General features: G+C 42.3%; 1 protein-coding gene across 1 annotated transcript; it reads left to right on the top strand.

The window, feature by feature from the left end:
• The first annotated feature begins 653 nt into the window (after positions 1 to 653).
• On the top strand, positions 654 to 23224 carry mindy4b (MINDY family member 4B). The gene is made up of 11 exons (XM_014161954.2): positions 654 to 902; positions 4029 to 4208; positions 7713 to 7832; positions 9207 to 9304; positions 11306 to 11471; positions 11819 to 11884; positions 12038 to 12108; positions 20376 to 20448; positions 20771 to 20947; positions 21692 to 21872; positions 22216 to 23224. The coding sequence occupies exons 1-11, from the start codon at positions 801 to 803 to the stop codon at positions 22356 to 22358; spliced, it is 1377 nt and encodes a 458-aa protein (XP_014017429.1). The 5' UTR covers positions 654 to 800; the 3' UTR covers positions 22359 to 23224.
• Positions 23225 to 23441: the final 217 nt, after the last annotated feature.

Raw genomic sequence — 23441 nt, 5'->3', positions numbered from 1 at the left:
CGCTCAAGGCAGTTTGTCGTGTGTATCAAGAGTGGTCCACCACCCAAAGGACATACAGCCAACTTGACACAACTGTGGGAAGCACTGGAGTCAACGTTGGCCAGCATCCCTGTGGAGTGCTTTCAACACCTTGTAGAGTTCATGACCCAACGAATTGAGGCTGATCTTAGGGCAAAAGGGGGGGAGTGTGCAACTCAATAGTAGGAAGGTGTTCTTAATGTTTTGTACACTCAGTAGCCTACTTATAAATATAAATCTATTTAAAAGAGGTTCTTATTTTTATGACATTCTCTTTGTGAATCCATAACCACGTATTGTGACCATAAGCACTTCCACACCTGCATCTCCCATCTCACATGCACTTCTTGCATAAGTCAGTTAGGCTAAAGCTTACATTTTCAGTGTGATAGCTGATCCTATGCAGATGCTCTTCTCAGATAACCGCATGTCACTCCTATCCAATCAGACAACGTGGTGCAGTGTGTGTGGAGGGGTGGGGTGGGGGGGTGGCTTTTCGTCACTGAACCTGATCTGCCTCGGAAAGACCAGGGGCGGAGGGAGGAGAGAGAAGAGAAAGAGAGAGAACTGGGTGGGGCATATAAGTTTACTGCTCACCCAGCAAGGCTTACTCTATCTCTCTCTGTATCCTTCGCTCTCTGCCTCTCTCTTTCCCTCTTTGAATATCCCCTATATATCTCCCTGTCTACCACACCTCTTGGCGACTTCATGTGGAGAGTGTGTATAGTATAGGTATCGTCGTGCTGTAGTTAGGGTTAAGGGTGTCGAGGCCCCGTGGCGTGATGACAGACTACCAGGAGCTCCTACAGACCATCCGGGATCTGCAACCCTCCAGACTTGGCTACATCGAGATCCTTCAAGAGGAGGTAAAGAGGAACCAGGATGTGAGTGATGACAGATACCTCCGGCAGTGTTGGGGCCAATTAGTTTCAGTTCAGAACGCAAATTGGCAATAAAGTCAATTCAGGATGTGAATTGACAGAATTTAAATTAAATTGACCCTAATCCTGACCTCCACTATTGCTGCGCTGGTCCCCTCCGGAGCCAGCATAACTTTTCCACAACATATTTGTCTCTATGTCTGTCCTTCTCTTTCTCTGCTTCCATTCCTCTCTCAGCATACCTTTTGACGACTACATGTAGAGAGTGAGTATAGACTCCTAGAGAGTATGTGTATGGCCCCATCCAGTCACATGGCAAAACAACAATAGGCTATAGGACTGGGTCGTTCAGTGCCTTCAGAAAGTATTCCCAACTCTTTAACTTATTCCATATTTTTTGTGTTACAGCCTGAATTCAAAATTATTATTTTTTTAAATCTCACCCATCTACACACAATAACCCATAACGACAAAGTGAAAACATGTTTAGACATTTGTGTAAATGTACTGAAAAAGAAATACAGAAAAATCTTTGTAGAAGCACCTTTGGCAGCAATTACAGCTGTGAGTCTTTTTTAGTAAGTCTAAAAGCTTTTCACACCAACATTTGGCCATTATTATTTTCAAAGTTATTCTAGCTGTAACGAGTGCGCTGGGAGTCATGAAGCAAGTTCAGGGAGTGAGTGTTTCAATAAATGAAACAATAAACAAGTAACACAAACAATGCAACGACATGAAAACAGAGCCAATGACACCTGAGGAAAGAACCAAGGGGAGTGACAGATATAGGGAAGATAATCAAGGAGGTGATGGAGTCCAGGTGAGTGTCATGAGGCGCAGGTACGCAAGATGATGGTGACAGGTGTGCGGGATAATCCGTAGCCTGATGACCTAGAGGCTGGAGGGTGAGTATACGTGACAGTACACCCTCCTGACGCGCGGCTCCAGCCGCAGGACACTGTCAAAGGGGACGAACCCGGGGATCAGGAGCAGACCGGTCATGATGCGCGAGAACCTGTCATGCCAGCTGAGGCACGGGGACCTGTCGAGCCGGCTGAGGCAGGGAAGCCTGGCGATCTGGTTGAGGCATGAGAGCCTGTAGCAGTTCCCGGACTCAACGTCATTACTCTGACACAAAAATAAAATAAAAAAACACTCCCTGATGCTTCCCTTAGGTGAGGTGTTATTCTGTAATGAGTGCGCTGAGAGACGGGAAGCAAGTTCAGGGAGTGAGCGTTTCAATAAATTTATGAAACAATAAACAAGTAACACGAACAACGTGTCAATAACAGCTGAGGAAAGAACCAAGGGGAGTGACAGATATAGAGAAGATAATCAAGGAGGGGATGGAGTCTAGGTGAGTGTCATGAGGCGCAGGTGCATGAGACGATGGTGACAGGTGTGCGGGATAAACAGCAGCCTGATGACCTAGCGGCCGGAGAGGGAATATACGAGACACTAGCTCTGTCAAATTGGTTGTTGATCATTGCTAGACAACCATTTACAGGTTTTGCCATAGATTTTCAAGTAGATTTAAGTCAAAACTGTAACTCGGCCACTCAGGAACATTCACTGTCTTCTTGGTAAGCAACTCCGGTGTAGATTTGGCCTTGTGTTTTAGGTTATTGTCCTGCTGAAAGGTGAATTCATCTTCCAGTGTCTGGTGGAAAGCAGAGTCAGGTTTTCTTCTAGGATTTTTCCTGTGTTGAGTTCCATTCTGTTTCTTTTTTATCCTGAAAAACTAAGCAGTCCTTAACGATTACAAGCATACCCATAACATATGGAGAGTGGTACTCAGTAATGGTATGTATTTGCCCCAAATATAACACGTTGTATTCAGGATGAAAAGTTGATTGCCATGCCAAATTCTTTGCAGTATTACTTTAGTGCCTTATAGCAAAAATAATGCATGTTTTGGAATGCTGTACAGGCTTCCTTCTATTCACTCTGTCAATTAGGTTAGTGTTGTGGAGTAAAACTACAATGTTGTTGATCCAGCCTCAGTTTTCCATCACAGCCATTAAACTCTAACTGTTTTAAAGACACCTTTGGCTTCATTGTGAAATCCCTGAGTGGTTTCCTTCCTCTCTGGCAACTAAGGGTGGAAAGACGCCTGTATATTTGTAGTGACTGGGTGTATTGATACACCATCCAAAATGTAATTCATAACTTCACCATGCTCATAGGGATATTCAATGTCTGTTTTTTTTATTTTACCCATCTACAATAGGTGCCCTTCTTTGTGAGGCATTGGAAAACCTCTCAGGTCTTTGTGGTTGAATCTGTGTTTGAAATTCACTGCTTGACTGAGGAACCTTACAGATAATTGTATGTGTGGGGTACAGAGATGAGGTAGTCATTCAAAAATCATGTTAAACACTATTTTTGCACACAGAATGAGTCCATGCAACTTATTATGTGACTTGTTAAGCACATTTTTATTCTTCAATTTATTTAGGCTTGCCATAACAAAGGGGTTGAATACCTATTGACTAAAGGCATTTTTTATTTGTAAATATTTCAAAAAACATAATTCCACTTTCACACTATGGGGTTTTGTATGTAGGCCAGTGAAAAATCTAAATTTAATCTATTTTAAATTCAGTGTGGAAAAATGTGGGAAAAGTAAAGGGTTGTGAATACTTTCTGAAGGCACTGTATATGTGCCACCGTGTCCAAACTGAATGGAAAACAAAACAGCCATGAGGGCTGAGAGATGGAGACAGAGAGACACATAGCGGCAGAGAGTTCAACCATATGTTTACCATCATCTCATTCATGTAATCTTATCATATTGCAGGTTCTTGTTGATTGGATTAATGTCAAGATTCAATTCAAGGAGTGTTATAGAGCAGCAAACTAGACTGCTGATAATGTACCTTTTGAAAGGTATTTTCCCAGATTTTCCCAGAGATCGCAGTCACGGTAAAGGCTGTGCATGTCAGCTCAATCGTTATTTACCTTTAAAAGTCTGTTATAGGGTTCTGCGGATTGAAACCTAGCCTGAACCTCTTTTAAAGAATGTGGGGCTTTCTCAAAGAAGAGGAATTGTGTGTTGTTGGAATATGTGCGACATTGTGAACGATAAGGTGGGATCTTTCTGATGGTCTCTGTCACGTCTCTCTGCAGAGGCCTCTGGAGAGGACTAAGCTTGAGGAGGAAAGCGAGGATGGCACAGGCGGGCCACCGTCCATGGCACAGCCGCCTCGTGGAAACGCCAACCTATTGACAGTGCCCTACTCTATCCCCCGGGCACTGACTGTCTCTCCAAGCCTAGGAGGGCTCCCTATCACACCAGAGTTAGCTGGGGTGAGTCTGCACTAGCAACATGAGCTGGTCACTTGACACCTGCTGCTTCCAATTGCTGTGTTTGTGTGTTTCACTGTGTGAGTGTGTGTGTGTGTGTGTGTGTGTGTGTGTGTGTGTGTGTGTGTGTGTGTGTGTGTGTGTGTGTGTGTGTGTGTGTGTGTGTGTGTGTGTGTGTGTGCCAGTGACAAAAGAGCAGCAACACAGAGACCTTATTTATTCATGGTCCTCTTAAGCAATGGATTGAGTTAGCAAGTGTGGTCATCTGAAAACAAGTTAACAAGGTCTTTTACTACAGCTAAATGATCTGGAAACTGTTTTTGAGTAGTTGTTTTCCGTACAGTCTCTGTTGACATCTGTCAAAACTAGGACTGTGGAGGTCTTTACATTTTGTCAGCTGGTAATTGTCAAGCAAATAACTTCCGGTCTCACGGTAATTAACCGTTAATTAACATAAACGCGTTTAGCATCTCCTGGTTTCCACGCATATCCTACAAGCCACTGATGCAGACCTTTGAAACATCTAAATTTTAGAAAGTCTAATAAATCCATGTAATATAGACTACACCATCACAATAAACCCATTATTTATTTTTAGACAGGGCTAAAGAAACATTATGATATGAAGAAAATGTTGTCTATTTCAGAAGAACAGAATAGCATACTCTGAGTTGTCCTTATGTTAGGGCCTGATCTGGCTATGCCATGTGGCTGTGAGCTACACTAGTTAATTTAGCAAAAAAGATTTGATTTTGTGGCATTATTTTATAGTATGAATAATACAATTGAACATTGCTGAATAAAAAAGAAAGGATACTTTCTCCAAACGATTTCCGAGGGAGTGTGCACATGCGGGTATTCGATGTTGAGTAGTTAACAAAGAAACACGTCCTCCTATATGCTTAATTTAGAGTTATTTATGCAACTTTAGTTGTGATACAAACGTTGGGCTATATGTTTTGATTTTTAATACATTCTAATGCATTCATGTCTGCATGATGCAATTCTAATGATGATTTGAAAAAAGTAGCATGAAAGGCAAAAGCTCTGCTTTGTTTCTTGTGCAGGCTGCACACACTTCATCAGTTTCTCATTCACAATTTGACAAGCACTTGATAATATTCTCACCAGGCCTCAAATTTACCAGTGGCATCCCCCTTGTGTGTCATCAAAAAAATGCCCATGCCTTTTACAGCCAAAGTGGCCATTGTGCCCTTGGGCTGAATATAATCATTTTAATTCCCTTCTCCCAGCAGCCTGCTCCGAAGCACCTCTCACTCACATGGCGCTCTCAGATATTTCAATTCTTATTAGCCAATACCGGTCACGTGATCGGGTCCTTCCCACAGCCATCTCATCTCCAAAGTAGGCTACAAGTGAAGACAATCAGGGACGCAACTGTGAGCGTCCCTCTTATCGAATTCCAAGGCGCATATTGAAGATGTTAGAAGCACTGTCCACATTTACATTTTGTCAGCCAACAAGATGAGTAGACCTAACAAACAGCAAAAGCACTAGACTACTATACCTTATAATACAAATGTTGACCTATTCTATTGCTTAACTTAACTAAATAAATATTCCAAACATACTCTGGGACAGTTGTGGGATGCGATAGATCCCAAATGAATACAACCACTCGCATCAAAAAGCAATGAGGCTGATGCAACAGATCAGAATGTTTATCTTAAAATGCTGATAAACTGTTAGTCTATTTCTTCATATTATAAGCGCAGCAATGCACACATGGCAGTAGGCTATAAGTGTAAACGTCCCAAAATGCAATCAATTAGTGGGAAAATTCTGTTCTCAAAAGTGACTGCAAATGCTTTATTATAAAGGTGCATTTTTATAGTGAATTTTTTCCCCCCAAACTTGAAACTCACACGCCGCCTACATATGCAGGTTCAGCTGTTATTTGGCCACATTAGTTGTGATACAAACCTTATCAAAACATATAGGCCTATGAGCTAGGCAACATGAGGTGTGTGACTATGATTGGAAAAGTCACAAGAAAAGGCATACACTGTTTCTTGCTTTACTGCACAAGCTGGGACTCATTTGCAAGTGATAACACATAATTCACAAGTCATAGGCTAATATTGTCACCGATCAGACTATAGCCTACTAAATAATATGCTGTATATGTGATATTCGTTTTCAATGGACCATTATCATGCATGAGTCTTGGAACAGGGGCAAGGGGGGAAAAGTATTCAGACCCCTTGACTTTTTCCACATTTTGTTACGTTACAGCCTTATTAAAAAATGTATTACATTTTTTTTTCCGTCATCAATACCCCATAATTACAAAGCAAAAACAGGTTTTTAGACATTTTTGCAAATGTATATATTTTTTTAAGTATTCAGACCCTTTACTCAGTACTTTATTGAAGCACTATTGGCAGCAATTACAGCCTTCTTTGGTATGAAGCTTGACACACCTGTATTTGGGGAGTTTCTCCCATTCTTCTGCAGATACTCTCAAGCTCCGTCAGGTTGGATGGGGAGCGTAGCTGCACAGCTATTTTCAGGTCTCTCAAGAGACGTTAGATCGTGTTCAAGTCCGGCTGGGCCACTCAAGGACATTCAGAGACTTGTCCCGAAGCCACTCCTGCATTGTCTTGGCTGTGTGCTTATGGTGAACCTTTGCCTCAGTCTAAGGTCCTGAGCACTCTGGAGCAGGTTTTCATCAAGGATCTCTCTGTACTTTGCTCCGTTCATCTTTCCCTCGATCCTGACTAGTCTCCCAGTCCCTGCCGCTGAAAAACATCCCCACAGCATGATGCTGCCACCACCATGTTTCACTGTAGGGATGGTGCCAGGTTTCCTCTAGGCCGGACGCGTGGCATTCATGTGCCTTTTACTGACGAGTGGCTTCCGTCTGGCCCCTCTACCATAAAGGCCTGATTGACAGAGTGCTGCAGAGATGGTTGTCCTTCTGGAAGGTTCTCCCATCTCCACAGAGGAACTATGGAGCTCTATCAGAGTGTCAATCAAGTTTTTTTAGGCTACTAATGACCATCAGCAGCATCAGAGCTTGGAGAAGCCTCGTTACCGTGACTAAACGGTCATGTGGAATTTGACTGTGGTCATGACTCGTGACCGCCAGTGTGGTGGTAATACGGTCACCATAACAGCTCTAGTCAAAACCAATGTGAATCTTGCATGGATGGACAGGGACTAGAAAAAGGCCTGGCATTTCTAATAGGCCCATTTTTTTGCCCTCAAAGCCACCACATATTGGCCTATTTTCTTCCTTGACCCTAACCCATTATTTGCCAAATAATGATCATTTTGCACAAAAACCCCAGTTGAGACAGGCCCACTGGGCGAAAGATGGGCCAGCCCATCTGACATTTGCCAAACTGTCCTTTGACTGTTGCCTCTCTAAATAAATACACATTTACCTAGAGCTGAATTACAAAGGTAGAGTTTTGATTAGAAATATTCAGATATAAAATAGATGTCAAGCTCTGGTAGAGGATATGTTTTTTTGTCTTTCAGAACCTAAGGAAGATTTTGTTTGGCAATACTTTTTACGTCTTCAACTATGAGTGGAAGAAGTCCTTCTTCAAATTCAGGGAGCCCTACTCCAACCTGTCCTATGCCCTGGAGGCAGAAAGAGTGAGTAAACAAACAGTGTGTGTGTCTCAATAATCTCCCCTTCTTCCTGAAGTGTGCACTCACTCACTATGAAGCGACGAAGTGCACACTTCAGAAGAAAGGACCGATTTATTGGGCTACAACCAGTGTTGAGGATGGGAACTTTGAAACAGGGTGGAGAGACTTTGGTCAAGAGTAGCAGTGTGGACTTTTGATCATTGAAGGATAATTGACTTGAATAGACTAGTAAAACTAGCCCCTACAGAACCAAGTGTTTTTTTTTAAAACACTATATGCTAATTATATATTTTTTATAGTCATCATAGTGAAAATACTGGCATTTAATGCCAGTAAAAATGCTAGCCAGGAGATTCTGGAGGCTGCTAAATAACCAGCTAACAAACGTAGAAAAGGTATGAATGAAATGGCAGCACTGTATGTTGTTTACTATCATTCTAACAATGTAGAATTGTTACCTATTTTACATATACCCAGAAGAATCAAATGCAGTTATTTAAAGAATTACAGAGCCGTAGGCGGCATTGTAGATGGTTTCATAAGGGCCTCGTTAAGGTGATTAACTAACTGCAATGGCACGCCCTGTATTTTTGCCCAATCTGAGTCTTATTTAAGAGATAGTTATACCTGTCAAATAAATGCGATGATGACACAGTTGTTATCTCAGATAGAGGATCGACAGGTGATATTCCTACAAGCTTAAAGGATCAGACCGTTATATAACAGTTGTAATTGGAGACCGGGGTCTTATCTGTAGTTCTGAAATAATGCCGTCCCCCTCCTTGTGACTCCTCGGTCCTAAGACCCATGCTGCTACACGTACATGTCTTCATTAATCAAATGTACCCCTACCCCTATCTCTTGCTTAACTGTAGTAGGATTAGGTTCCACCTTAAACAGACTCATTGGGTAATGTGGTATGTAACTTCTTTGTCCAATTTCAGTGAGTCGGATGTCGAGACCCTCTAGACTAGAGTCTAGCCCAAACCAATTAACTGAGATAGACTGCTAAGCTGTTTTCTGGGTGTGAAATCATCACGGTTACACCATTAGCCAGTTGTTGTTAGACTTAATTATAGATCAGTGTCACCATTATCTCAGGATGTGTCAAGGTGTCTGGTCTCACATAATAAGGTGATTTAATGTTTAGTGTTAAAGGTGACTTAACGTTAAATGGCTGCCTGTACAAGGTTAGGAACGAGAAATAAACCATGACTCGGAAGGTCAATTAGCGATACTGTAACGGATCTTCCTCACACAGGGAACTCGTTGTAGGGAAAGTTCCTAAAGTCATGATTCATTTATTTTTCGTTAAGGCCAAACTCAAGACATTTTGTTCAACAGTAGTTTTAATGAAACAGCATATTTTTTCTTTAGGGAGGATCCCGTGCCATTCAAATGGTGGTCCAAGCGAACATTATCAAATACTTGCTCTTCACCCGCCAGACCAACTCAGACTGTTGCAGACTGCAAAGGTGAGAAAATGGCTCAAATTTGACTAAATCAAGTCAAATTAAACCCAATCGAACGTCACCCGACTAGAAACAGTAAAATTAATTTTCACACTATGCCTGCTCCTTGGACACGTATGGGTCAGAGGCCATAGTCTTAGCCCTGCATCTCAATAGTCATTTTTACCGTAGCGTGCACTTGTTCTCTTCCCTTCTTCCCTTAAAAGGAAAGGACTGATATAAGAAATATGGATGAAACTTGTCTTGCACCAATACAATGCATTTACAGTTGACGTCGGAAGTTTACATACACCTTGGCCAAATACACTTAAACTCAGTTTTTCACAATTCCTGAAATTTAATCCAAGAAAAAATTCCCTGTTTTAGGTTAGTTAGGGTCACCACTTTATTTTAAGAATATGAAATGTCAGAATAATAGTAGAGAGAATTATTTAGTTCAGCTTTTATTTCTTTCATCACATTCCCAGTGGGTCTGAAGTTTACATACACTCAATTAGTATTTCGTAGCATTGCCTTTAAATTGTTTAACTTCGGTCAAACGTTTCGGGTAGCCTTCCACAAGCTTCCCACAATAAGTTGGGTGAATTTTGGCCCATTCCTCCTGACAGAGCTGGTGTAACTAAGTCAGGTTTGTAGGCCTCCTTGCTCACACACGCCTTTTCAGTTCTGCCCACAAATGTTCTAGAGGATTGAGGTTAGGGCTTTGTGATGGCCACTCCAATACCTTGACTTTGTTGTCCTAAAGCCATTTTGCCACAACTTTGGAAGTATGCTTGGAGTCATTGTCCATTTGGAAGACCCATTTGTGACCAAGCTTTAACTTCCTGACTGATGTCTTGAGATGTTGCTTCAATATATCCACATAATTTTCCTTCCACATAATGCCATCTATTTTGTGAAGTGCACCAGTCCCTCCTGCAGCAAAGCACACCCACAACATGATGCTGCCACCCCCGTGCTTCACGGTTGGGATGGTATTCTTCGGCTTGCAAGCCTCCCCCTTTTTCCTCCAAACATAACGATGGTCATTATGGCCAAACAGTTCTATTTTTGTTTCATTAGACCAGAGGACATTTCTCCAAAAAGTACGATCTTTGTCCCCATGTGCAGTTGCAAACCATAGTCTGGCTTTTGTATGGCGGTTTTGGAGCAGTGGCTTCTTCCTTGCTGGACGGCCTTTCAGGTTATGTCGATTATAGGACTCGTTTTACTGTGGATATAGATACTTTTGTACCTGTTTCCTCGAGCATCTTCACAAGGTCCTTTGCTGTTGTTCTGGCATTGATTTGCAGCTATTTACGTTCATCTCTAGGAGACAAAACGCATCTCCTTCCTGAGCCGTATAACGGCTGGTGTTTATACTTGCGTACTATTGTTTGTACAGATGAACGTGGTACCTTCAGGCATTTGGCTCCCAAGAATGAACCAGACTTGTGGAGGTCTATAATTTCTTTTCTGAGGTCTTGGCTGATTTCTTTTGATTTTCCCATGATGTCAAGCAAAGAGGCACTGAGTTTGAAGGTAGGCCTTGAACTACATCCACAGGTACACATCCAATTGACTCAAATGATGTCAATTAGCCCATCAGAAGCTTCTAAAGCCATGACATAATTTTCTGGAATGTTCCAAGCTGTTTAAAGGCACTGTCAACTTAGTGTATGTAAACTTCTGACCCACTGGAATTGTGATACAGTGAATAAGTGAAATAATCTGTCTGTAAACAATTGTTTGAAAAATTACTTGTGTCATGCACAAAGTAGATGTCCTAACCAACTTTCCAAAACTATAGTTTGTTAACAAGAAATTTGTGGTGTGGTTGAAAAATGAGTTTTATTGACTCCAACCTAAGTGTATGTAAACTTCCGACTTCAACTGTACATGTGTAAGGAGGAGTGAAGGAGTGTACACTTGGGGAGAAAGGACAGATTATTAGGACAAAGGGGGAAAAAGTGAAGAGACATGGCATTGACTGTGCTCTCTCCCTCTGTCTCTGCTCCTGCCCAGTCTGAGTGAGGTGGGTGAGAAGGAGCAGGAGAGGGCTCTGGCCGTCGCACTGACTGACATTCTGTGGGCAGCTGGTGAGGAAAGGAGTGCCACCATCTCCTTAGTGACATCAGACTACTGTTTCACCCCCCACCTGGACTACAAACTGGACAACTTCACTGAGAGAGTATGGCCTCCATTGTCATAAGTTGCATGCCAGGGCATGATTCACAAAGTGTCTCAGAGTAGGAGTGCTGATTATAAGATCAGGCCCTCCCTCTTATTCATCATGATTTAAATGGCAAAACTGATCCTAAATCGATTCTACTCTGAGACACTTTGTGATTAGGGGTCCAGACCTGAAATAGCATGTGGTCATCTAGGAACATAGGAACGCCTTTATTAATGTATCATGACTGTTCTAGTTTTTACCATCACTTAACCTTCTGCTGGACAATAGTTGGCAAATGTCTCTAGTGTGTAGTGACATCCATCCTGTGTACTGAGAATTTGTTTTTCATTCTTTATTTCCAGCTACAGCTTTTTAGTTTCAACAAGAAAGAGGATGTCAAGAAATTTGTCTATGAGCACATCCAGTGTGTGAGTAAACAAGTAATTTTTAGCTAATATGTGGGTAACACTTCCTAGTACTGGCTGCCCAGGTTCCAAAGTTTCTGGACCAATACAAAAATAACCTGTTTTGGATGGTGACTGTGTAGTGTCATGTTTCTTTTCCCCCTCTCCTGCCTGCAGTTTGAAGATGAGGGGAGTCATGGAGTCATCTTGTTTCTCTACAGCTTAATCTTTTCAAGGACCATCACCAGGTATACAATCACCAGTCCAATGCACCGGAGCTCCTTAAAAGGATAGTTCACCCACATTACAAAATTACTAATTTGTTTCTTCACCCTGAAAGCAATTGATGGACTAGGAGAGACCGCAATCCACGCTTTGGATTTGTTTACCTAGCCACCAGTGCTTTACAAGGGCTGAAATAGGTGCTGGTACTCATTTTGGTTGCCGGTACTGTTTATATTTAGGTGCAGGAGCTCCACAATAATGTTGTGCTAATATTTTATAAGATGTGCAGGTGCTCAAGCAGTAAAACATTTGAGGTGCCGATATTCAGTACCGGTGAGCTCCTGTCCGGGCAAGCACTGCCATCCCCTAACTATAGCATTTTATAACCAAAACCCATTGGAATGTACTCAATATTGGCAAGTTTAACATTTCAAACCCAAAGAGTGTATTACACTCTTGGCTCTATTTTAAGAAACCTAACGCAATGGTAAATCTTAGTGCTGGCAGTAGCGTTATAGGTTTGGGGGTGTATCAGATTTTTTTGTTGCTATTTTCACAACCTAAATTATGGGTGCAGTAGCTGGCAGTGGCAAGAAAGTGCTCGGTTTTGATGCAGGAAAAAGTTGTAGGTGTGTCGAGGCTTGACCCCTCACTGACTAATCAGAACATGCTCCATGGCTAAATATGTGGTTGCTTCAAGTTGTGTATTTATGGTCTTTTATGTATTTTTTTATTTTTTATTTCATTTAACCTTTATTTAACTAGGCAAGTATTGCGGTGTCATCAACTCCAATTCGAAATAACAAAATGTAGGCCTGTCCCATATTTGCTAAATATGTTGAACATGTTTGTGGTCCACATTATTCTAAATAATTGCATGGCTTCATGATGGAAATATACTGTTAAACATAGCATTCCCACTCATGGGCAAAAATCTGAGGGGAGAAAAAGTACGTGATGATGGCTGAACAGGTGGAAATTAGAGAATTTAGCATTTTTCAAACACCTGAAACCAGTTTTCCTGCAATCTAGAGCTATAATAATTATGCTTAATTCTATGTAAAACAATCTGTATATTTCTCTGCATATCTAAGCATACCTCTTGAGCTGGCTTGTTTTTCTAAATGAAATAAATATGGTTCTCCGCATCTTTGCTAAAGTCTGGGTAAAAGATTGAAAGGACATTTAGTACATTTAGTAATTTCTTGCTCTTCTAAAGCGTACTAACCTTGCCAGCTTTTTTGTTTCGCGCAGAGGAAACAAAGACGTTACGCGCTTGGCGCCGACGGAGATGGTCGCCCAGCTTCAGGTCCTTAGGAAACTATGCAGTTATTTGTTTTTTATGTATTATTTCTTACATTGTTAGCCCAGGAAATCTCAAGTGTTATTACATACAGCCGGGAAGAACTATTGGATATAAAAGCGATGACAACTTACCAACATTACAACCATGAGTACGTCTTTCCCGAAGCGGATCCTTTGTTCAGACCTCCACCCTGGACATGGGATCGTATCCCAGAGGCCGACCCAAAACAACGCGGTCACCGCAGGAGAGGCAGACGGAGATGCCTACTGGTCAGACTCAGAAGGCGAGCACACCATCCACCGCTCCCGAGCATATTACTCGCCAATGTCCAATCTCTAGATAACAAGATGGACGACATTAGGGCACGAGTTGCCTTCCAGAGAGACATCAGAGATTGCAACATTCTCTGTGAAACATGGTTCACTCGGGATATGTTGTCAGTCAGTACAGCCACCCGGGTTCTTCATGCATCGCGCTGACAGAAACAAACATCTCTCTGGTAAGAAGAAGGGCGGGGGTGTATGCCTTATGATTAACGACTCATGGTGTAATCACAACAACATACAGGAACCTAAGTCCTTTTGTTCACCTGACCTAGAATTCCTTACAATCAAATGCTGACCGCATTATCTTCCAAGAGAATTCTCTTCGATTATAGTCACAGCCGTGTATATCCCCCCAAGGCAGATACCTCGTCGGCCCTGAAATAACTTCACTGGACTCTATGTAAACTGGAAACCATACATCCTGAGGCTGCATTTATTGTAGCCGGGAATTTTAACAAAGCTAACCTGAGAACGAGACTTCCTAAATTATATCAGCATATGGAATGCGCAACACAGGCTGCTAGCATTCTGGATCATTGCTATTCTAACTTCCTCGATGCATACAAAGCCCTCCCCCACCCTGCCTTCGGCAAATCGGACCATGACTCCATTTTATTGCTCCCAGCCTATAGACAGAAACTAAAATAGGGAACGCCCGTGCTCAGGTCTGTCCAACGCTGGTCTGACCAACCGATTCCATGCTTCAGGATTTCTTCGATCACGTGGACTGGGATATGTTCCGGATAGCTTCAGACAACAACATTGATGTATATGCTGACTCGGTGAGCGAGTTTATTAGCAAGTGCATCAGAGATGTCGTACCCACTGCGACTATTAAAACGTTTCCTAACCAGAAACCATGGATTGATGGCAGCATATGCGCAAAACTGAAAGCGCGAACCACCGCTTTTAATCATGGCAAGGCGACTGGAAACCTGACCGAATACAAACAGTGCAGCTATTCCTTCTACAAGGCAATCAAACAAGCAAAGCATCAGTATAGAGACAAAGTAGAGTCGCAATTCAATGCCTCAAACATGAGACGTATGTGGCAGGGTCTACAGTTAATCACGGATTACAAAAAGAAAACCAGCCCCGTCGCGGACATCGATTAAACAACTTCTTTGCTCGCTTTGAGGACAATTCAGTGGCACTGACACGGCCCGCTACCAAAGCCTGTGGGCTCTCCTTCTCCGTGGCCAACGTGAGTAAAACATTTAAACGTGTTAACCCTCGCAGGGCTGCCGGCCCAGACGGCATCCCTAGCCGCGTCCTCAGAGCATGCGCAGACCAGCTGGCTGGTGTGTTTACGGACATATTCAATCAATCCCTATCCCAGTCTGCTGTCCACACATGCTTCAAGATGGCCACCATTGTTTCTGTTCCCAAGAAAGCTAAGGTAACTGAACTAAATGACTATCCCGTTGCACTCACTTCTGTCATCATGAAGTGCTTTGAGAGACTAGTCAAGGAGCATATCACCTCCACCCTACCTGATACTCTAGACCCACTCCAATGTTCTTACTGCCCCAATAGGTCCACTGACGATGCAATCGCCATCACACTGCACACTGCCTTATCCCATCTGGACAAGAGGAAAACCTATGTAAGAATACTGCTCATTGACTACAGCTCAGCATTTAATACTATAGTACCCTCCAAACTCGTCATTAACCTCGAGACCCTGGGTCTCCACCCCGCCCTGTGCAATTGAGTCCTGGACTTTCTGACGAGCCACCCCCAGGTGGTGAAGGTAGGAAACCAAATCTCCACCCTGCTGATCCTCAACACTAGGGCCCCACAAGGGTGCGTTCTCAGCCCTCTCCTGTACTCCCTGTTCACCCATGACTGCGTGGCCATGCACTCTTCAAACTCAATCATCAAGTTTGTAGACAACACTACAGTGGTAGGCTTGATTACCAACAACAACGAGACAACCTACAGGGAGGAGGTGAGGGCCCTCGGGGTGTAGTGTCAGGAAAATAACCTCTCACTCAACGTCAACCAAACAAAGGAGATGATCGTGGACTTCAGGAAACAGCAGAGGGAGCACCCCCCCATCCACATCGATGGGACAGTAGTGGAGAAGGTGGAAAGTTTAAAGTTCCTCGGCATACACATCACGGACAAACTGAAATGGTCCACCCACACAGACAGCATGGTGAAGAAGGCGCAACACCAATTTGGCTTGTCACATAAAACTTTTACAGATGCACAATTGAGAGCATCCTGTTGGGCTGTATCACCGCCTGGTACGGCAACTGCACCGCCCTCAACCGCAAGGCTCTCCAGAGGGTATTGCGGTCTGCACAACGCATCACCGGGGGAAAACTACCTGCCCTCCAGGACAACTACAGCACTTGATGTCACAGGAAGGACAAAAAGATCATCAAGGACAACAACCACCCGAGCCACGGCCTGTTCACCCCGTTATCATCCAGAAGGCGAAGTCAGTACAGTTGCATCAATGCTGGGACCAAGAGACTGAAAAACAGCTTCTATCTCAAGGCCATCAGACTGTTAAAACAGCCATCACTAACACAGAGAGGCTGCTGTCAACATATAGACTCAAATCTCTGGCCACTTCAATAAACGGACTTAATAAAGGTATCACAAGCCACCTTAAATAACGTCACTTTAATAATGTTTACATATCCTACAATACTCATCTCATATGTATATACTGTTCTATACCATCTACTGCATCTTGCCTATGCCGCACGGCCATCACTCATCCATATATTTATATGTACATATTCTTATTCATCCCTTACATTTGTGTGTGTATAAGGTAGTTGTTGTGAATTTGTTGGATTACTTGTTAGATATTACTGCATTATCGGAACTAGAAGCACAAGCATTTCGCTACACTAGCATTAACATCTGCTAACCATGTGTATGTGACCAATAAAATGTTTTTTGATTTAAGATAGAGTAGCTAGTCTGTCTAACTTACTTGATTGATAGCCTGAAATAGCTTCTTGGAGGAGGTTGGGAGAATGGGAACCTATCTGGGCTAACTAAAGCCAACTTCATAAAATTGCTAGGTGGCTAGAAGTATTAGAGAGAAACAACAACAACAACAACAAATGTAGTGTGTTTGTGTGTATGTATGTATATATATATATATATATATATATATATATATATAATACTACCGATCAAACGTTTTAGAACAGCTACTCATTCAAGGGTTTTTCTTTATTTTTACTATTTTCTACATTGTAGAATAATAGTAAAGACATCAAAACTATGAAATAACACATATGGAATCATGTAGTAAGCCATTTTATTTTAACAAATCAAATATTTTATATTTGAGATTCTTCAAATAGCCACCCTTTGCCTTCATGACAGCTTTGCACACTCTTGGCATTCTCTCAAACAGCTTCATGAGGTAGTTACGTGGAATTCATTTTAATTAACAGGTGTGCCTTCTTAAAAGTTAATTTGTGGAATTTCTTTCTTTCTTAATGTGTTTGAGCCAATCAGTTGTGTTGTGACAAGGTAGGGGCGTATACAGAAGATATCCCTATTTGGTAACAGACCAAGTCTATATTATGGCAAGAACAGATCAAATAAGCAAAGAGAAACGACAGTCCATCATTACTTTAGGACATGAAGGTCAGTCAATGCGGAACATTTCAAGAACTTTGAAAGTTTCTTCAAGTGCAGTAGCAAAAACCATCAAGTGCTATGATGAAACTGGCTCTCATGAGGACCGCCACAGGAATGGAAGACCCAGAGTTACCTCTGCTGCAGAGGATAAGTTCATTAGAGTTACCAGCCTCAGAAATTGCATCCCAAATAAATGCTTCACAGAGTTCAAGTAACAGACACATATCAACATCAACTGTTCAGAGGTGACTGCGTGAATCAGGCCTTCATGGTCGAATTGCTGCAAAGAAACCACTACTAAAGGACACCAATAAGAAGAAGAGTCTTGCTGGGCCAAGAAACACGAGCAATGGACATTAGACTGGTGGAAATTTGTCCTTTGGTCTGGATCCAAATTGGAGATTTTTGGTTCCAATGGCCGTGTCTTCGTGAGATGCCGTGTGGGTGAACGGTTGATCTCTGCATGTGTATTTGGCACTGTAAAGCATGGAGGAGGAGGTGTTATGGTGTGGGGGTGCTTTTCTGGTGACACTATGATTTATTTAGAATTCAATGCTGTGACGGCCCTGAATTTGTCTGAACCGTCTCAGTGCTTCTCCTTCCAATAGGGCGCTTCCCCTTTTATTCCCAATTAAATAGCCAGCATCAGCTGCGCAAAAGTGGGTTTTGTGATGGTGGTGAGAATGAGGATGTGTTCAACCCTCACTTCCGAAGCGTCTTCACTCCGTTTGGTTTGTTGTATTTAAAAGTGTGCTTTGTAGCCTTGTCTCAAGTTTAACCAGGATTGGATCCACTCATTGCTTCCTTTGGATTACACATCTCAGTTGGTCTCCGCTGGTTCTTCATGGCCTTTCTCCTCTGTTGGCGAATTGGATTGTCTGACTGACCGACTGACTACAACTTTTTTGCATACGGTATTTCATTTGTTTTAGTGTGATGTATACCATGTTGATTTATGTGGTCAGTTGTAGTTGAAGGCGTATTGAGATTTGATACTCTTTATGGTTGTGTGGTAAAAGATTTTGATTGTATTATTGAGACTGGGTTTACGCTATACTTTTATGAACGGACAAACATTGCGTGACTAAGGTCACTTGAGTTCCGGGCTGGACTCTTTTAGGCCCAAGGTACAGGACTTTTCTGGAGGAACCAGAGCTCATTATTTGTTATATTATTATGTGTGTGTGTGATCATTTATGTTGCTAATACAACCCATGCAAAATAATACAGTTGTTTTGAAGTTATTTCCAATGTTTTAATGGTTTATGAAAAGTGTATGTCCACCCTGACTTTTACATGAGTCCTTTGTATTGGTGTAGACTTGACGGACCAGACGGGACTCATTCCCTCCCAAACCAAAAGGAGAAATCGATATTTTCTCTGGTAGGCACAACCTACCTGGCACCTCTGCAAACAATAACCTCAAGTCAAAACCGTTACAAGGCACACTTAACCAGCATGGCTACCACAGCATTCTGCAGCGATACGCCATCCCATCTGGTTTGGGCTTAGTGGGATTTGTTTTTCAACAGGACAATGACCCAACATACCTCCAGACTCTGTAACGGCTATTTTACCAAGAAGGAGTGTGATGGACTGCTGCGTCAGATGACCTGCCCTCCACAATCCCCCGACCTCAACCCAAATGAGATAGTTTGGGATGAGTCGGACCACAGAGTTAAGGAAAAGCAAGTGCATATGTGGGAACTCCTTCAAGACTGTTGGAAAAGCATTCCAGGTGAAGCTGGTTGAGAAAATGCCAAGAGTGTGCAAAGCTGTTATCAAGGCAAAGGGTAGCTATTTGAAGAATCTCAAATATAAAATATATTTTGATTTGTTTAACACTTTTTTGGGTTACTACATTATTCCATATGTGTTATTTCATTATTTTGATGTCTTCACTATTACTCTACAATGTTGAAAATAGTAAAAATAAAGAAACTCTTGAATGAGTAGGTGTTCTAAAGCTTTTGACTAGTAGTGTGTGTGTGTGTGTGTGTGTGTGTGTGTGTGTGTTATATATTTTAACAGGACAAACCTGAGGGGGCACGTGCTCCTTTGCCCCCTTTAGGCATGTTGCCTCTGTTTGCACTGATATAGGCCTACTGTAAAATGCATTATGTCTGAGCCATGGACATGCCGAACTTCAATAAGCAAGATTAAATTCACTATTAATAAGACCTAAAAACACAGAATCACTCAATAATAAAATGAAACAACTTTTTAAATAGGCTATGTCTAAATGCAGTTGCAGGCACCATATTGGCTCCCCGTGGGCATATAATATTAAGACAACTTAGTCTATGGAGGGTCACTGACACCTTTCATGCAATGGGTATCACACATAATGACTCCAAACTTTTCACAGAAGCTGGACAAAAATGAATGTCCAATATAAATAAAAAAAGGTAAATGCAAACTGTTTTGCTGCTTGTGATATTTTTATCAAATATTGGTGAGGTACATAAGGCTACTGTGTGCGCCTCCTCTGGCAAAATCAATGCCTTTATCCTTATTGCGTTACCACTAAGACCAGCTTTTGGTCGACCTTAAATATCCCTAGTTGTGCTGACTGAAATTGGCATATTGGCGCACATTTTTAAGGTCACACCTCAAATATTTCCAAGTTTCTTCTTAAGTATAGAGTTAAGAAGAATAAGTATTCTTAAAGAAGGTGTTGTGAATCTGGGCCCTGATGTTACAGGTAAATTGCCGAGCCTGGTGTAAGGGGTGAAAAATGCTAGAGTGCCAGTTTTTACATGACGAAATTGCAAACTAACGTGCGTTTGACACTTGCGACTCCTTAGCGACAGCCACAATGCACCAACCATTTAATGATAGGTGCATCGTGGCTTGTGAATAATTCAGGAAATGTAAAGACAGTTAGTTAATACAGTATGTTCCATGTAAGAAAGACTTTGTGGTGTTACACACCACCCTGACAACAATATAATTGAATAATCTTGACATTTTCTATTAATCTTATTTTTGGAGGGAAAAGACCAACTCACTAACTAAATCAAGGCATCTTGTTTGAAAGGTTGAGGGAGGATCTTGACTGTACCACCTCTCACTTGCTCCATTTGAGCCTTGGCAACTTTGTGTGTCGTCAGGTAAGTGTGAAGAGTGTTTCTTTGTGGGCCATACTCTTGCTTGTGGGCTTCATGTACAAACAACACCTTGCTTTATCAACAGTTGCTATAGCAGCAACACCTTGCTTTATCAACAGTTGATAGCAGCAGACAGCACAGCAGTTTAAAAGAGCCTACTTTATGCCCTCCCTCAAGATAGACCTCCTGGCATAAATGTGTTATTGTGCAAAAACGGATTCCATTATATCTTTATATACAGTAAATTGCTTTTGCTTTGTATTGGAATATGGCTTAGCCATCACACAAGCATCATGCGTCTGCTGTGGCCCTATGTATTCACCAGGCACTGATGAATCTCCTGCTAACTGGCCGAGCCAGTCCCAATGTATTCAATGGAACTCTGCAGTGTGGTGACGACGGCAGCCCTCTGGAGAAGCCTCTACATGGGGTCCTGGCTCGCAGCGCCGTAGGCTACCTGCACTGGAGCCGCGAGCTGCTGGAACGTACAAAGCTGCCCATGGTACAGTAACAGTGCCTTCCTGTCTTTTTATAACAGCTGCTAATCTCAGCACCCAGAACCGAATCTCGTGCGCACTCGCCAGCTAATTATTAATTTTGTCATGAGACACTAGCCTGCTGCTGACACTGCATCTACAGCTCTACAGTCTATCTGTTCGTCTGTCTGCCTGCCTGTCAATCTTTGATCTGTTGATCAGCATCACTCTTCCAAAGTTAACATGGTGGTCCCACAGGCACTAAACTGTCCATACTTTCTTAGCCCGTCCTTTGATCTTTCATTAGTCATTTAAGGGCTGAGGCTGAGCTACTAGAAATTACTCAATAGATCTCCTAGATCAGTGTTTCTCTATCCCTGGTCCGTGGCCCGGCACCGGTCCTTAGGATGTTGCTAATCGGAACCCCAGATGCTTAGCTGACACTGATTTTGTCAGTTCTACAGTGTTCATTTTGATCTGCAGTCCTCCAAAGAGGCAGGATCATAGCTTGATGTTCCCTTGTACCAAAAAAGGATGAGATGCACTGCTCTAGGCCTATATCCATAAAGCTTCTCAAAGTAGGAGTGCTGATCGAGGATCAAGTTTGTCTTTTAGACCAAGTCTCCCCAATTTAAACAAAGCTTAAGACTACATGAACATGGGGGACCTGATCCTAGATTAGCACTCCTATTAGCACTCCTACTCTGAGACGCTTTGTAAATATGGGTCCAGGTGTAGATCTCTCATCTGTGCCCTATGGCGCCCTCTAGGTTGGAAGCATGCTGAAAACACCAAAGTTGCCAATTTGGGTGTGCAGTATCAATGGCACCTACAGCGTCCTCTTCAGTCCCAACCGCTCCCTGCTCTCTGACTGGAAGATGGAGCACCTGTTCCACATGTACTTCTACAATGGCCAGCCATCGCAACAAAGCACAGCCCTGCTGACCATCGGTAGGATGGACTACATGTACCTGTATCTCTGACTATCATTTGATATATTCACATACATTAACCCCTCAGTCTCAATATTGCGTATAATATAATGTATAATGTGCATGTTATTGCATCTTACTAATCTATAGGTCTAAGTGATTACACTTTTGCTTATCAAAGCTAAATGATGGCTTGAGTGTCATCTCACAAATAACAATGGGCATAGGGCCCAGAATTATTCCCTGCTTACACTTATTCAATCCTCTCAGATCTACACAAGTGCCTAGAGGTTAGGGGCTAGGGGTTGGTTTGGGATTCAGCACTCATGTTTTACTGTTAATTAACACCTCTCTTGTTACAGACACTCACTCCCACCACTGGGAGGTAGGGATCAAGGACACCCAGGGAGACCCAGAGAAGAGGTTTCCCTCTTTAGAGATGGCCGTTAGGACCAAATGGGAGGGAGCTGCCATCGACTGGAACGGAACCATGCCTTTTTTCTGACCAGGGAGGATACTTGATGATAATGTTCTGGATTCCTAATACATTTTTTATGCATCCGTTTGTCTGGTTTGAAGGTGCCCTTATGCTACCAACCCACTCAAGAAAGCAACTAAATGTTCAGTTCCAGCCGAAAACACAAAAAGTGTGTTTGCAACTTTTACAGCTTAGGCCGGGATTCAATCCCATCATGCTTTGCGGAAATGCACCAATTAATGGCTATATTTCTGCGTTCACAGTAAACACTGCATATACAGTATGTCAGCTCAATCGGAAATTACCTTTAAATGGAGCATTATCGATAAAACACGATCGGATCCCGGTCATAGAAAGATAAGAGGTCAATGTAAAGAATTTCTTACTGTGTATTATTTGTCAGGCATTCTATTGTACTTTTTTACAAAATGTTCTGTAAAATAGGCCTATACTTTAATGCTGTTGGCCCATCATAGGTTACCCACATTATTCAAAAACCAATTCCTGCAGAATTACATTCATTGACAGTTTGAGAAGCTGTTTAATTGAGTGAGGATATTATGTCTTTTCAATAAGACTACTATACAGCATAACTATTTCTATTGAATATTTGTGGCACAGCCTACATTTGTCAGTTTTGGCTGTATTTTCTTTGTGTCATCGTTAGCCTAATATTTTGATAAGAAAACTTGGGTTAGTAGGCTAATTTGAAAATTGTGATTTTTTTTTGTTATATATGCATATTATAGCCCAAAACCTTTTCCATGCATGAATGAAATTTGTTTTTGCTGTCTTTGTAATCTATAGGGATTTTACAGTGCTTTCGGAAAGTATTCAGACCCCTTGACCTTTTCCACATTTTGTTATGTTACAGGCTTAGTACACAGCCTGGGTTGTCTTGGCTGTGTGCTTAGTGTCGTTGTCCTGTTGGAAGGTGAACCTTCCCTCCAGTCTTAGGTCCTGGGCACTCTGGAGCAGGTTTTCATCAAGGATCGCTCTGTACTTTGCTCTGTTCATTTTTGCCTCGATCCTGACGAGTGTCCCAGTCCCTGCCGCTAAAAACATCCCCACAGCATGATGCTGCCACCACCAAGCTTCACCCTTGGGATG

This window comes from Salmo salar, chromosome ssa20 (genome assembly GCF_905237065.1).
Source record: "Salmo salar chromosome ssa20, Ssal_v3.1, whole genome shotgun sequence".
NCBI classification, from domain to species: Eukaryota; Metazoa; Chordata; class Actinopteri; order Salmoniformes; family Salmonidae; genus Salmo; species Salmo salar.
The sequence above is the reverse complement of the archived record's forward strand: the minus strand, read 5'-3'. Positions and strand labels throughout refer to the sequence as shown.